The 17,286-nt window shown below is 38.4% G+C and overlaps 1 protein-coding gene across 1 annotated transcript in view; it reads left to right on the forward strand.

Moving 5' to 3' along the window:
* VAPA (VAMP associated protein A) overlaps window positions 1–17,286 on the forward strand; it is a 40,104-nt gene that overhangs the window by 6,997 nt on the left and 15,821 nt on the right. Inside the window, exons 2-4 of the mRNA XM_030836604.3 lie at window positions 11,073–11,225; window positions 14,044–14,147; window positions 14,673–14,753. Coding sequence (XP_030692464.1) covers window positions 11,073–11,225; window positions 14,044–14,147; window positions 14,673–14,753 — 338 coding nt within the window. The remainder of the gene's footprint in view (window positions 1–11,072; window positions 11,226–14,043; window positions 14,148–14,672; window positions 14,754–17,286) is intronic.

Genomic DNA, 17,286 nt, shown 5'->3' on the forward strand with positions numbered 1-17,286 from the left:
GGTGTGGATAACGTCTGGTTGTCCAACTTCTAGTGATGTTAAGTTCATTGGTGATGACCGCCTTATCCCTCCTGTGAAAAGTTGCATAAGTATGAGTGCATTTATGGTAATATGTGTGAGGGAAAAGATCAGAAAGGAAATAACGTTAGCAGTCATTAGCTCTACTTTAGGATGCTTTTGTTTTCACGTTTTTACTTTTCTGTGTTTTCCAAGATTTCTGCAATGAACATTCAGTGCTTTTAATGGTAAGAGAAAAAAATTATTTTGTTATTAGACTCATTACTTTGAGAGATTATATCAAAAGTTTCATTTGTCCTACCTGTAATACTTTGTTTTATTTTTTATTAATAACTTAAGCCTTTTATACAGGTTGAAGTCTTTTTTTTTAATAATAAAGCAGTTATATTAGGTCAATAGAAAACAAGTCTGTAACTATACCGTAGCAGTTCAGAAATCAAGGCATATAAAGACAAGTAGACAATCAAGACAATCATGTTTGTTTGAAAGCAAATCTAATTTATAACTAACTGTACATACATCTGTTTTCATTGGGCTCTTACTGTTAGGATCAATTGGTGGTCTCTTGTGAGAGCGTGGTAGATTAGTTTGGGGTATTTATTTCTCAGAGAATGGGCCCTGCCCATAGACTGTATTAGAGGCAAGTAGGTCTAAGCAGCGTGTAAGTTCACAGGATCCCTCTTCGTCCAGACAGTGCTGAGGGTTCAGTGGTGGGCACCTCGCTGGCCAGCCAATATATACATACTGATGATTAGTCACAATGTGGAAGCCTCCTCTTTAAACACGATAGGTTTTAGAGTTTTGAGGTCGCAGAGACTTGGAGACAGTGGCTGATTTGGGCCATGTCAAGCAGAAGTAGCCAGTTGAGAGAGAACAGGGAGAGGAAAGCAGGCAAGAGAGGTCTTGTGGTTCCAGTATCAGTTTCTCTTGAATGCAGCCTTCTGTGAGACCAGCTGTACCTCATGTCCTGTGTCATTGAGATTGCTTTCATCTTTATAATCAATGCTTAAGTATGATTTTATTCTTCATAATAAAATGCCTTGCTTAAATAGAATTAGACTTCAACATTTATGAGACTGTTCAACTTTATGACGGTGACACATTTCACTTTATAAAAATAACCTCAACTAATGTCTTAAATTTTTATAAATACCATTTTTGTTGCCGCGTCATTAATATACCATAGTTTTTTTTAAATTTATTTGTTTTTTGTGGTACGTGGGCCTCTCACTGTTGTGGCCTCTCCCGTTGCGGAGCACAGGCTCCGGATGCGCAGGCTCAGTGGCCATGGCTCACGGGCCCAGCCGCTCCGCGGCATGTGGGATCCTCCCGGACTGGGGCACGAACCCGCGTCCCCTGCATTGGCAGGCGGACTCTCAGCCACTGCGCCACCAGGGAAGCCCTAAAATTTATTTTTTTTTAAAAATTTTATTTTATTTTTGGCTGCATTGGGTCTTCATTGCTGCGCACGGGCTTTCTCTAGTTGTGGCAAGCAGGGGCTACTCTTTATTGTGGTGCGGGGGCTTCTCATTGCGGTGGCTTCTCTTTGTTGCGGAGCATGGGCCCTAGGCACGTGGGCTGCAGTGGTTGTGGCACGTGGACTCAGTAGTTGTGGCTTGCGGGTTCTAGAGCCACAGGCTCAGTAGTTGTGGCGCAGAGGCTTAGTTCTGCAGCATGTGAGATCTTCCCAGACCAGGGATCGAACCCGTGTCCCCTGCATTGACAGGCGGATTCTTAACCACTGTGCCACCAGGGAAGTCCCAATATACCATAGTTAGCTTAGCTACTTTTCTTTGGCATTTGGGGAGTTCTCTAGGATAGTTACCTTGAACATTTGGTACTGTTTTCAAAATTCAGGTTTAAATGAATGAGATGTTTAGTTACTTATGGTTAAGCTTTTAAAGGATGTGATTGGATTCAGTGGCCATTTTTAAAAATAGTTATGTTAAAGAATTGTTAATATGAGAGAGTTTTAAAGTACTAGTTTGTAATATAAATTGACAGATTTCTTATGGGCCTACATTTTGACAGCCTTTTATTTTGTAGCTATATACTTCCATATATATCTACTCATCCATATATATTTACACGTGTGTGTGTATATATATATATACACATACATATTTTTATTTTGGTATTTGGATAATCTGACATGAATTGGAGTGACTGCTATACCTTTAAAGGTATAGAGCACCTTTACATCATGGAGTTTGTTTTCTGTTTTCTCTATGAACAGATTTTACTTTTATAGCTTATAGGGGAAGATGAATCCCTTGGTTTTGTTTTCTAAGTACTGTTCCTACTGCCAAAAATCTCAGTAACAGCATCTTCAAAAGATAGCTTTTTCTGTATCTTTTCAGTCCCCACCCCTCCACTTTAAAAATAAAAGATTTTCTGAACAAATTAAGGTAATATGAATTCATGTTTAAAAGTCCCTTCTGATTATAAAATCAATGCTTAATGTAGAAAGTTGAAAAAGCATGGAACAGTATAAAGCAAATAAAAATTACTTAGTCCTACCACCTATAAATAACCAGTTTCTTAAAAAAAAAAAAATTATTTCTTTATTTTGGCTGCGCCAGGTCTTAGTTGCAGCATACAGACTTCTTAATTGTGGCATGTGAACTCTTAGTTGCGGCATGCATGCAGTGTCTAGTTCTCTGACCAGGGGTCAAACCCAGGTCCCCCTGCATTGGGAGCACAGAGTCTTACCCACTGGACCACCAGGGAAGTCCCTAAATAATCACTGTTAACAGTTGATTATTTTTTCTGTGTATGACTCTTTTATATCCTATATTTTTTAGTTAATATTATTGTGATAATTTTCCCATGTTATAAGTATCTTGCTTATAATCTAACAGGAACTTCAGATCTGTAAATGGTGTTAAAAACATTTATTTCAGGTTCTCCCGAAGATATCCATTTCTCTTTTATTCTTTCCCATCCTACCTACCTAGATTTTAAAAAGTAAACTCTTCAGATATGGAACACTTACTTCTGTTTTAACAAAGGTGTTAATTTAAGCATATTTAATGTTTAATCCTGAGTGCAAGCATGAAAAAAAATTTTTTTTGTGTGTACATCTTATTTTTCTCTAGAAAGTTACACAGTGGAAGGACATAAGACTTATATAAAAATATTACAAATCAAAATGTTTCATTTCTGTGTGAAGACAGCGTTGTTTATACTCTCCCACTTGTTTTCAGGACTGTGTCACAAAGATTGTTTAGGTCAGAGTGAGCAGTCTGTGCATCAGAGGGTCAGAAAAAGTACTTCTAAAATGTTTAGTAGCTTTATACAAAATGTCAGTGAGGCTGTGATCATCTAGGATTGAATTACTGGCCATGTTACAATGGAGTAGTAGGTGTTTTCTAGTTAAGGCAGTAAGTAAAGTTGTTTATAAATATCACATACTTTGAGGGCTGAGAGGAGTCTTAGAGATGGTTTTGTGTACTGAGCTAGAGTGGAGGGTTAGACGGGGCTGGAGAAGTGACATGATTTGCTCAAGGTCAGTCACCGTGTTGATGGTGTTGGATTGTGAGCCTCTAACTCAGCACACTGCATTATGCTTTTTTTTTTTAACATCTTTATTGGGGTATAATTGCTTTACAATGGTGTGTTAGTTTCTGCTTTACATTATGCTTTTTACAAAAGTCAGTACCTACACCATCAATAGCAGACCCCCCCCCCCCCCGCCCCGTCCCCCTCCCCCCTGCCGCGTCCCCCTCCCCCTCAGGAAGGTGATGGATGAGTATTTAACTTTGTGCTCAGAACACTGCTGCATTAACTGAAAGTGTTGAAAAAGAAAGAAGAGACATGGTTCCTGCCTGTTGGTTACTTTTAACTATAACTTTAAGCCCCTGGAGTGGGAAAACTTTTTTTTTTTTTTTAGTGATGACACACTACTACGTTAAGTGGATTTTGGACATTTTTTTCATGATACATTTTGAAATTCTTTGTTGATTATGTAATGTGGATAAACAAGGGCAGTGAAGCAGTTTAAGAAATCAAAGCTTTCCTTAAATAGTAGAAGGTTTAAATAAAATAGATAGGTTTGGCTTTTGTATTAATCTCAGGGTCCATACTTTTGTAAGGTTAATTAAAGCTTATAAAAAGATATGTTTAGTGCTTTAATAAGTAAACCATCTTGAATAGAAATGACTCATTTTGTTTCCCGGAAAGTGGTCTTCTGTTTATTTTTACATTAATGTTTGTACAATAATATTTATTCAGTACTTACTATGCCAGGGATTGTCCAGCTGGGGATACAGCTGCAAATAGAACAGAGACCCAGTCTTCATGGAGCTTACATTCGCTCAAGTCTGAGATTTCAGTGTGTTTGGGAAAAAAGTACAGTAAATAAATTAAGGTAACTTCATCTTTAAAATTTGTAATGAAGATGTTTTAGGGCTTTCTTTGATGTAAAACATAAAAACTGTTTTCTTGGTGTTTGATACTTGTTTCCAGAAATATTCATCCCGTGGAACCAAGGAAAATACAATAAAATATCCAATAAAAATCTTTTTCTTATATTACTGATTTGATTACAGTTTCATGCTTTAACACTGCAGAAATCCGCCTGGAATGGCTTATGAATTAGGAAATAAATATAGCTTAGGTATTTGCATAAAATACAGAGAATTTATGAGAGTTCAGGCTCTGGAGGCAGACCTGACTTCCCACCTCCGTGGCTTTGTGCTTGTCTGACCTTGGACAAGTATTCTAACTTCTGACTCAGAGTTGACTCATCTGTAAAATGAGGGTAAGTAATAAAAGTATCAGCCTCATAGGCTTGTTATTAGGGTTAGTGACGTAATTCACGCAAAGTTCTTGATACGTGGTGAGTGTCCAGTAAAGGCTAGATTGTAAAAACTTCTGTTATCACTATTTTTACTCTTACTACTGCTGCCATGCTACTATTACTGTGGGAGTTCTTAGTAGATATTCTGTATACTGTACAGCGTATAATTCAGATGTGTGATTAACTTAACGTAGCAAGACATATTCAGCAACATAACCCTTTGTTACTGGAAAGCTGTTTAATCAGCAATGCAGCCGTTAATTTGCTAACACCTGTGGAAACATTGAAGTAGTCATCACTGACTTCACTACAGCTACATTATTTATATATTTGAGCTGAGCATCCAGCCTGCCTCATTAGGATTTTTACCTGTTCTGTTTCAGTACAGATAGGATGGAGGAGTGAAAATGTCATGCTGGGGTAAATGATTTATGAATACCTAGAGTCATAGTAGAACGTACATACTTCTGATTTTTTGTGTTTTTTTGCGGTACGCGGGCCTCTCACTGCTGTGACCTCTCCCGTTGCGGAGCACAGGCTCCTGACGCGCAGGCTCAGCGGCCATGGCTCACGGGCCCAGCCACTCCGTGGCATGTGGGATCCTCCCTAACCGGGGCACGAACCCGCGTCCCCTGCATCGGCAGGCGGACTCTCAACCACTGCGCCACCAGGGAAGCCCTACTTCTGATATTTTTTGTTGTTATTGCATGTTGACTAAGAACGATCCATGTGATTGCTTAGCCATACTCAGGTTAAGGCCAGTGTGAATTACTCCAGTTCATTCAGGGATGAGCTGGTTTCTTCTCAGGGAGCTTATAGTTAGTGGGTGATTTAAGACATACATAAATAATAAAGTGAGACGTGCAGGGAGAGAGGTAGGGACACTGTGCTTTGGTAGTTGTATGGTCACCCTTGTTTCTCCTCAGAGATACATGCTTTGGTTCATTGCACTTTCTGCTGTTATCCCCCCGAGGTCACTAACTCAGTCTGTACCCCATAGCCAAGAACTCAGAGCTTGTCCAGAACCGGAGAGTCTGAAAGGTGAGCCTGCTTCAGTGTTAAAGGTGCTGTAGAAGACATGGGACTCCTGGGTTTAGAGACAAAGGATGTTATTCTCAGGGCACTGCAGGCAGCAACTTCATAGTTGTGTTGGTTTCCTTTGCCCCTCAGATTCCATGGGGGCAACACAAAGGGGTTCAGTGCAGGTGGGTGCTGCCCACCTGGTGGGTTTGTGTCATAGGTGAGAAACCTTGAGTCTAGGGCCTCTGAACCTTTTGTGATGGGCTGCACAGAAACCTGCCTGACCTTTTTCCAGAGGAGGACCTGAGCATTATCACACTGGACAGCAAACAAACCTGCCCTCTCCTCAGGAGGGAGATGCTAACAGTCAGATGCAAGACTGTTCACTATGTAGTAGATCCTTGAAAAGACAGTCTGTATGAAAGCCTCCAGGGCCTCCACTGGCAAAAGGCGCAGAAATGCTAGAGACCCATGGAGACTTGTCTCCCAACAGACCTCCGGGTTGCTGGTCTAAACGATGCTACGGAGTTCATGAGTTAACATTGGTGCACATAGCCTGTTTATTCTTGAGCTGCATCCCAGAGGCCTTTTCTATTTCTGAAATGCTCCATGCTATATTCAGGACCACTTATCCTGAAATAAAATTTGATTCTCTAAGCGCACAGGCTTAGTTGCCCTGCGGCATGTGGGCTCTTCTTGGACCAGGGCTCGAACCTGTGTCCCCTGCATTGGCAGGTGGATTCTTAACCACTTCGCCACCAGGGAAGTCCTGCTCTAAATTTTAGGTATACAGCGTTTCATGCCGGAAATATATATTTAGGTAAAGGAGTCAGGCTAGTCTCACTTAGGACATACTTCTGGGTGAGCTGCCCTAAACTTTTCCTACATTTTTGAAGTTCCAAGTTTTTTCCAAACTTTTTAATACAGGGACCGTATTTATGTATGTTACATTTCCATCTGTTAGAATTTGGGACTGAGAATAGGACTTTGGCTTACTGGGAATGATAATGTAGTAGAGCGAGGATAGAATACTTAGTGACAGGAAGTGGCGTGGGAGATTGAAGGAGGGCAGCCTGTGTAATTAAAAGGTGGAGTTTTAAAATTTAATTTTGTTTTTTCAGTAAAAGAGTTCAAGTAAATGTTATCTGTATTGTGTGGAATTCTGTTTTATATGGTATATTTTTACATATAAACAGTGAAATTTCATCTGTGAAGTAGGAAGTATCAGGTGGTACCTGTGGTTGGTGAGTAGTTTACAATCAAGTAATCATAAAATGGACTGTTGTAGTGATTGTTTCTAAATGATAAACTAAGCATTTATATTGGACAAATGGCAGGATTTTCTTCAATTACAGGGATTAAGTTTTAGAAATCCTCAAAACGTGAGTATTTATTTCCTATATAAGTTGCTTCGAATGTTTCACTTTTTCATCAAAACACTGCTTTTCACTTTTCTTTCAGTTTTTTTTTTTAAGCTTACACCAAAGGTCAGCTTTTCTTAAAAACAAAAACAAAAATCTTTACTGTTTTTCATAAAAGAAAAATATGTACAGTTTAAAGAATTATCAAGAAGTTAGTAGCTCTGCAGTCACTGCTCAGGTTCAGAAATAGAACTTGTGTGTTGCAAAGCTCTCCTAGTACTTTCTCCCTGCAAAGTTAACTCCTGATTTTTATGGTAACCATTTACTTGTTTTTCTTAATGGTTTAAGCACCTAAGCATTGCAGGGGATGTTAGTAAAGCAGGAGATTATTGATATAATGCAGTGGTTTTTAACCTTATTTGACACGATATCCCATTTTGATATTTTATATTTTGTAATGCCCATTTTTCCATCCTGAAGTGAAATTCATATATAAAATTACATACCAACATACACAGTTAAAGTTTTTTAATATAATGCCCTAACTGTAACATAAAGGAGAAGAAAGTGAATTTGTGATGAAATACGCATTTCAGTGTGTAAATGTTTGGGCATGACTATAGTAGAAGACTAACGAATTAGCCAGATCCCTGTAACCTACTTAAATAAATGAGTTTGGATTTAAGGGAGGTTAAGGGAGGAGTTATCTGATAGAGGGTTTTCTCTAACATTTTGAAATAAGGGCAAGAGAGTATTTATGCATGTGGGTAGAATCATGTGAATGTGTCACCCATACATGTGTGCTGACTGGACCAGATGTTTGTAGGAATTTAAGTGTCCTGAGTGACATTGCTGTTGGTAGAATAATTTTCTGTAATGGTGAACTCACCTTTCAGAATTTTAGGGAAAGAGAAAAAGGTTTCTTGTTTTATACAATAGATGTATTTCTGGGAAAGAGGTTTGTTTTTTTTTTTTTTTTAACCAGTGTGGATTTCTGGAGGGGTATGTGAAGATCTGGTGGGATGGGGGCCTAATACTGTACTTGATTGCGTGGATCTACCCGGGTGTTGTGAAATGTCTAACATCCTGTTCCTCTCTACCCCCCACCCCACAACAGTAGCACCACCCAGTCCTAATGTCAGACAGAAGTACCTGACAGTGGCAGTATTACCCTGGATTTAGGCTTGTGTTGTAGCAGATATATTACATAACTTTTCCTCTCTTTTTGAGGGCCTGTAAGGGTAGATTCTGTCGGGTCTGTTTAACCTGCAGGCTCCAGGAATCCACGATACACCCCCACCCCAGATCGCCCCATCTCACCCTCACCCTCCAGAAAAACCCAAGGTAAAATTGTTGTGAATATTTGCCTGTGTATGTTTTTCTGGGTTAGTATATAGTTTTCATGAGATTCTTAAAGAGTTTCTGTGACCCACAAAGGTGGAACAGATGTTTCTGCCTAAGACCTCTTCAAGCAATTAAATCTGGTTATTATGCTAGTGGTCATTAGTACTTGCTGATTTTGCATCTTAACCAGGAAAATGGGCTCAGACTCTGAACTGGCTGCTGGGAGCAACCCTTACTGTGAGAGGCTTGGTTAGAGGGACACAGTGGAGTAGAAAATTTCAAATTCATTTGTTAGGTGGCTTTATTGTAGGTAATTTTACATTTTACTGATAAGGTTAACATATTCAGTAAAGAATTTGGCTTTTGAATTGGTGGAATTTTTTTCTTTTGACATATTATCTTCATTTTTATGTCTAGAAAGACCACAATCTATTATTTAAGATTTATAATCCCTTTTGGGCAACATAAAATGTAAGTACTGTTTCAGAATTCATATGTTGATGAAAATTGACACATCGTCATTTTCTAAGTCAGTTTAAAAAATCAGTTATTTTACCTTGTTTTGGGTAGTTGGTACTTTCCTCTAAAATTGGGGAAATTAAAAAAATTGAATTTAAAATTACGAATTGAAACTTACATAATTGTTATAAAAATACAGGATTTTTCAAAATTAAAATTTTGTAAAATGTTTCCTTTGTTATTTTACTAAGAAGCTTTAAAAAATAAATTTATACTTAATGCTAATGTTAAAATCCTAGTCGAAATAGTCACATAAACATGTACACATTCTCAGTTATCTGTAGTAATTTATGGATTTTCAGAATGTTAAGAAATGGAATCTATGTCTTTAAAACTCGTAGTTTTAATAGTTTAAAATGTGTCTTTAGCCAATGATTTTGTGGATTCACGCAGCAAAATGGACAGATTGGAGCTTTCCCCTTCACTCCCCCGGGCCAGTGTATGGTGGGGTAGTTAGCTGCTAGCCAAAAAATGCAAGCAGTTGGGATTGAAGAAGCAGCAAAGGATGTAAAATAATATATAAATGCAGTGATTAACTTGACCATATAATTCAAGCAAGCTATCCAAAAGATTGTAGTTCTTATATATATTGTATATATATATTTTTTAAATGTGTACTTGTTGATTTAAATGCCTATTCCACATTAGAATTTTTTCCATAACTGGTTCTCTGCCTTTATATGCTTTCTTCTAATGTTCTCTTATTTCTGTCTCTTCCCTTTTATCCCAGTTCCAAATCTTTATTTTTTTAGAAAATATCTTACAACTCACAAACTTTAAGCATAGGATAAAATTAATTCATTTCCTAGGACCTGAAATAAGTGCCTTTCATTTCAAGTCTCTTCTTTTCCTCTCCTTGCATCAGGCAGGTCTACTTTCAGCCCCTGCTCTCTTCCTAGTGCCTCTGCATTGTCTGTCTGTTGTTCCCCTTCAAGCCTTTGTCTAAGATAATTTTCCAGTATTCAGCAAAATGGGAAACTTTATCTGGCAGAGTTGGGGAATCTTCTCAGTCTGGACTCTAAACTAGAAATATTTTAAAGTTTTAAAAGACATACTTTTTCTGGTTTATTTAATAAAGGAAAGATAGCCTTTATAATAGTTGTCTTTGATTTCAGCCTTCTAGCTTTTTTTTTTTTTAAAAGTATAACTTAAAATTAATTGTTTTAGAAACCACTGAAAATTGCTTTTGGGTTAGTTAGAAGTGTGTGGTTGTTGCTTCCATTGAGACATACTTATCTTCAGTCTCCAAATTAACAGGTATTCAGTTTACTGTCTAAACCTGTATAAAATATCTTTAGGCTTTTCTTCCGCCAAGAACAAAAGTGGCGGTACTGTTTCTCCACACCTCACTCCCCCCTTTTTTAAACAAAAAATGGTTTAGGACTTATTTAATTCAGGCAGGACTGCATCACCTTTTGGGTTCTTTGTTTTGCAGTTTTATGTTTGGGTGTAGAATCAAAGCTTAAAAAAAACTTTGTATGTAGAGCATTTGACACAGTGCTCTTAATAAACACTTGACAAATATGTGAGTGAAAGAATGAACGAGTGAAGGGATCAAACTTAGTTGAGGTGAAGCAAGAGCACCCTGTCATTGGGTTCGTCGGCTTCTGATGGAGAGGTTTTGTGGTCGGCTCTGTCAGGTGAATCTGAAGATTGGCATTGGTTTGCAGACCACTGGAAATCCCGATCTTTTCAGTCATGTGGTAAGAGCATACTCTAGGAATACAATTTTGGGCTTATTTCATAAATTGAAACTTTAAAAATATATTTCATTTGATAGAAACAATACATGTTCATGTAGTGATTTTATAAAGTCTGGTAAGGAATGAGGAAGAAAACTCCTTTGTGTGTGTATACCTGGAGGTATATTTAGGCACACAGACTTTCAGTACATACTCTATATAAAATGGAGGTTATGTGCATCCAGTTTTGAATTCTGCTTGTGTGTGTCTGTGTGTGAATCCAATTAAAATTTTTTTTTCCCCGTTTTTGGTTTTTAAACCTTACAGGCCCCTTCACAGATGTAGTCACTACAAATCTTAAGTTGCGAAATCCATCGGATAGAAAGGTGTGTTTCAAAGTGAAGACTACAGCACCTCGTCGATACTGTGTGAGGCCCAACAGTGGAATTATTGACCCAGGGTTGACTGTGACTGTTTCAGGTAGCAAACCATGTCCTGAATTTATGCTGTTCTTTTACTATATGCAAACTGCTGCAGGAAATGTCTTATCTTGGGGTGAGGGTGTATGTGGTCAGTTTGTAAGCAGTTACTGTCGTTCAAAAAATGTTGTATCTGTTCTTTATTTCTACAGCTTACTACCACATTCTCTGCCCTTATTATTTTGTCTTTGAAATGTTGTATCATTTTTGTGATTGCTCATCCTCATTCATTCAGATCTCTAGCTGTTGTTACGTATTGCATGCAGCTGTGGAGGTGTTATCCTAAATCTTTTGCTTAAAAATGTACAGTGCCTCTTTTTTGCCAATAGTTGTAAACTTAGATGCGTCTTTCTGCCTTTTATTGTTAATGCCAACAGTGTTCCGCACTTGAAAACTTTAGTTTTGTCACCCCCTTTTGTGTTTACTTGTAGTCCAGGGAGTGTGCTTGGTTCCTTCCATGTGTGGATTGCTTACTCCTGCCGTGGAGTTTGTGCTAGTGCCAGAGTTAATGCCCTCAGACTTCCCTGACGATATCCTTTCATGATACCATCTAACATAGCAGAGTGATAGGAAGCAAGTAGGAGGATGTAGTTTACTTATGGGAGAACTTCTCAGGCCTCACACAGAGACCATTTCCTCGTATTTTCTAGCAGTAGTTCTCACCTCTGTGAAGCTCTGCTGTAATTGCACAGAGAGCAGGAACACACGCAGACCTTCCCAGATTAGAATCTCTGGGGACACAACCTAGACATGTGTATGTTAAACAAAACAAAACATGCCTGCGTAATCCTGATAGGTATTCCTAAAATATTAAAATAATTCTGTATCAGTTTTCTAGTTTTCAAGCCCACAGTGGATTAAAAACAGAAAATTATACAAAGAGTGAGCGCCCGGGGCAGGCTCACTGAGATGTTCATCAGTGGAACCTGACTGCAGAGGCAGTCAAGGACAGACGTCAGAGTTCTTGGGGGCACTTAATCCTCCCTCAGTAACTGTATTCCCAAACTCAGAGCTAGGAGGGCCTAGAGAAGATGCTTTTAGTGAGTCTTGTGTGGTGGCCTGGCAGGCCTGCTTTCATGTTTGTCTGGCCGAACTGTCAGTTCATGGGGAAGATGGGTGGGCAATAAGAAGAGTTGGCAACGAGTGTTCTGGAAGTTGCTCTCTAAGCCCACAAGGCTTTTTAGCTCAATTGGAAGAAGATAAAATTATTTCTATCCACATGGTTAAAAATAGATTTTGGTGCAAACAGCTATATCCCTAGGAATCCATGGAACTATTCAGAAGGACTTTTTCTTTAGGATTCTAGCTTTCTGAAGTTTTACTGTATTAATGTTTCTTAAGAACCTGTATACTTCTCAAAGCCCTTTCTCTCACATAAGCCCCTTGTATTGAGCACCTGACTTACTAAAAACTCCTTACACACCAGTTACTGTTTCCATGCACACCCTTGATCCCTCTCCTCCACTGAGAACTGGCACTCCAGTGTTCAGTGCAGTGCCTTTCCGGGTGAGCAGGCACTCCAGCCACGCTTCCTCCAGCAGCCTTCCCTGATTGACTCTGTCTGCATACTCTCTCCTTTTCTCCCTCTCTCTCCCTTTAGCATGCACCTTTATGGATTTACTCCTTTAATCTGTGCTAAGATTGTCTTCCTCTTGTTACATGGTCTGTAGCCTTAGAAGTATGACTGTCATAAAGTCACAACCATGTTTGAAGTTTTCTTTTTATCCAGTTTCTAGTGAATAGCGTAGGGTGGTTGTTCAGTGAAGGGTGTTCCTGGAGATACACTGTGCTTTATCTGGGTTATGGGCATTTATCCTGTGCATTTTCTACAGCTGTATATTTGGCCCTTAAAAATTTTTTTTTAACCATGATGGGAGTTAATGGACTTCTCAGACATACCTTATAAAGAAGATGTTCTTATATAATTGATATTTCTTACATTTGCTTCATTTCATCTGTCTTTTTGAAAATGTTGACATCTGTCTATCTTAGAAATAATCTAAATATTAGCAGGGAAGTAATCTCCACAATATTGTATACATATTGTGTACAATTGCTGATTCATTCTTTATATTCTCTTATTAGATTTATATTACATAATTTTAAACCACATGGAACGTCTAAAAACCCTCTTGTAGGCCACTGAAAATCATAAATACTTCAGAAAAAAATTTGAATATAATTATTAGGAAGCTGGAAAAAGTTTAGAAATCATGAGGCTGTATGGTTTCCTTGTACACTTTGTTGTCCTAGACTCATTTAAACAAATTAATAAACTCTTCTTGAATAGGTGTGTATTTAAAATCTATTTTAGAAAAATTAGTTATATCAGAACACTAATATATGGTAGTGAGTTTTTATGTTACTTAGAATTTCTTCTATAAATACTTCAGTTGTCTAATTTTAAGAGCTGTTATCACTAAATACTAATGTGAAACCTAAGTTTATATTATAAGTGGTTTTAATAGGCAATTTACTAGATTTTGAGTTTATAGGCATTTTAATAGTTAATGTTGGCAAAGTTTTGAAAAATTTCCAAACTTAAGTTTAGAGAGGGCAATCATATATGGATATTTATTTATTTTTAGTAGACATTTGTTTATTTTATGGGTTGTTAAAGACTTAGCAAATCAGAAAGGTAGACAGTTTAAAAATAATTGGAAACCATAAAGTTGTTTCTGGATCCTTACTGTAAATAATCCAGTGTGTGCACCTTTCCTGGTTTTCTTTAAATTTGCAAATTAGTGAGTGAGTACTAGGAATGCAAAGAAGCAAACAAATGCAGAAGTCACTGTCATGTGTCCTTTCTTCTTCTTTAGTAATGCTGCAGCCTTTTGACTATGACCCCAATGAGAAGAGTAAACACAAGTTTATGGTACAGACCATCTTTGCTCCACCAAACATTTCAGATATGGAAGCCGTGGTGAGTAGAGAAGTTGAACAGAAGTTGTCTGGGGAAATGTTGTTTAAACTGTGGGTTTTGTTTAGTTCTCCATTGAGAAACCTGGTTTTTAAAATTAACAAAATCTGTAAATCTGTTCACTACAGATAACCCTGACTCATTTCAAGAACGAAGGAATTTTGAAATAGTACGCCTTAGAGACAGTTTTGAAGTGCTGCTATTAAGAGTGAAGTCCTGTAATCTCTAGGGCTGTTAGTGTGATTTTAATGGATTGTGATAGTAGCTCTTCGTAGGGTTCTATAGGAAGTTCTGTGGCATTGCCGGTACCTGTGGTGGGTGAGAATAACGCAGTGTGTACAGGCAGCTGTAGTCCTGGCTGACCTGGGGAACCCCCTGCGCACGCGCACGCACACACACACACACACACACACACACACACAGACACGCACGGCAGCTACGCTAACCCTTCAGTTGTCCCTTGAGGCGAAACCTATTTGTCCCCATTGTATCTCCTCTGTCTCATTGTTTGGTTTTGTTTGCTTTCAGTGGAAAGAGGCAAAACCCGATGAATTGATGGATTCTAAATTGAGATGTGTATTTGAAATGCCCAATGAAAATGATAAATTGGTAAGTAGGAAAATATAAGAAAATTGGAAGCTATTAAGCTCTCAGTTACTTTGAGATTGAATTCTGCTTCTGGTTTTGGCCTTTGTGATTGTGTGATATGGCTGTTCCACTTTATCAGACTCAGTGTTTACGGTTTTTAAAAACTTAATGTGTATATGCTCTTTTCATTTCATAACATTTTGTTCAAGAAGAAAAATACTTTTAGATACAAGCTGGATGATGGAGAAGAACCGCCTAATTCTACCAAAATTTTGCTACTTAAACCACTTCAAGTTCTTTGTTAGAATGAGACATGTGTATACATAAATATAATTAAATTACAGACATAAACCACTTTTTGGCAACTATATACCTGCAGTCTGGGGATAAGATTTAATTTACATGGACAAACAGTTTATTCCAAATTTGGCTATTTCCAGATATTTTGTTCACTATTGATCAAAATAATCTGATTTTATTCCTTAGTAAATAATTTTTATGTTGCTTTTTGATTAGTGTGAGGCAAATACAATTTGAGGGACTGAAGTGTATGTGCATGGAGTTTAAAAAGTAGTCTTTTTTTTTTTTTCTTTTTTTTGGGGTACGCGGGCCTCTCACTGTTGTGGCCTCTCCTGTTGCGGAGCACAGGCTCCAGATGCGCAGGCTCAGTGGCCATGGCTCACGGGCCCAGCTGCTCCGCGGCATGTGGGATCTTCCCAGACCGGGGCATGAACCCGTGTCCTCTGCATCAGCAGGCAGGCTCTCAACCGCTGCGCCACCAGGGAAGCCCTAAAAGGTAGTCTTAGAGAATGGGTTGTGGTCACTTTATTCCTTTTCTGAAACGCAAATTTGAATTTTTTTCTGTGGTTTGTAGGAGGGGCTTGAAGGGTAAGTAGGTTTTTGTGTGTGTGATTTAACATATAAAATAATATGGATAAATAGAATTGTTTGGCACAATCAGATTATAATTTTACATGACTTTTTTCTTTGCTCTGGAGGCCATTTGCCCTATTGAAAAGTAAACTTGCAGATTAAATACGTGGGGTCAATTGTTGTGTTACTCTTAGGATAAGCTGAAATGAAGAAGTGCCTGAATGGTAATTAGGTGTTGACCAAATCATTTACTGTGTTTTTAATGCCTTATTAAAGGGATTTTGAAATATTTGCCGAAAACAAAAAAATGTGAATACATATGTTGTTACTGGAAAGTGAGCTTTTGATGGTATGTTGATGCTTCCCATTTGGAGTTTACTTTCTCTTTTGCTAGGCTGCCAGGACGCTAATAGCTTGCATAACTCCTATTATTGGAACCAAGAAAAGAGCACATTCATCTCGGTTGACTTATTTTATTTCTAGTTTTATTGAGCTATAGTTGACATACAGCACTGTATAAGTTTAAGGTGTCAGCATAAACACTAGTGTTACATATATTGTGGAATGATTACTACAGTAAGTTTAGTTAACATCCACCATCTCATATAGCTACCCAAAAAAAAAGTTTTTCCCCCTCTGATGGGAACTCTTAGGGTCTGCTCACTTAACAGCTGTCAATATACCAAACAGTGGTGTTAGCTAGAGTCAGCATGTGGTACATTACATCCCCAGTTCTTGTTTATCTTCAATTTTGTACCTTCTGGCACCCTTCATCCAGTCCTTCCTCCCCGTTCCCCGCTTCTGGTAACCACAAACCTGATCTCTTTCTACAAGTTTGGGGCTTTGTTGTTTTGTTTTAAGATTCCATGCATAAGTGAGCTCATACAGTATTTGTCTTTCTTTGACTTATTTCACTTAGCATAATGCCCTTAGAGTTTCGTCCATGTTGTCACAAATGGCAGGATTTCCTTTTTTTAATGGCTGAAATAATATTCCATTGTATCTGTATATTCCAGTCTGTATATATATACCACAACTTCTTTATCCATTCATCTCTTTTTTTTTTTTTTTTTTTTTTTTGCGATACGCGGGCCTCTCACTGTTGTGGCCTCTCCCGTTGCGGAGCACAGGCTCCAGACACGCAGGCTCAGCAGCCATGGCTCACAGGCCCAGCCGCTCCGCGGCATGTGGGATCTTCCCGGACTGGGGCACGAACCCGTGTCCCCTGCATCGGCAGGTGGACTCTCAACCACTGCGCCACCAGGGAAGCCCTAAACATTTGTTTTTTTGCAGTTTGTTTGATTTGAAATCAAAATAAAGTCCACATACTGCTATTGGATGGTATGTTTCTTAAGTCTCTTAATCTATAGATTCCCTCTGTTTTTCTCTTGTAAATTATTTATTAAAGAAACCGAGTTTGTCCTGTAGACTTTCCCACGGACTAGATTTTGCTGATTGCATCCTTCAGGTATCTTTTAACTTCTCTGCTGTCTTTGGTATTTCCTGTCATTGGATCTAGAGACTTGATTAAATTGAGGCTTATTTTTGCGGTGAGGGAGAGGCAAGACTACTTTGTAGGTGGTTATCTGTTCTCTCAGGGAGGTACCTAATGTCTGATTTTGTTTGTTTTGAAGTTAGCAGCCGTTGGTATGCAGTGTGTAGATGAGTGGTCCCAGCCAGG

The sequence above is a fragment of the Globicephala melas genome, chromosome 13, assembly GCF_963455315.2.
Source record: "Globicephala melas chromosome 13, mGloMel1.2, whole genome shotgun sequence".
Taxonomy (NCBI): Eukaryota; Metazoa; Chordata; class Mammalia; order Artiodactyla; family Delphinidae; genus Globicephala; species Globicephala melas.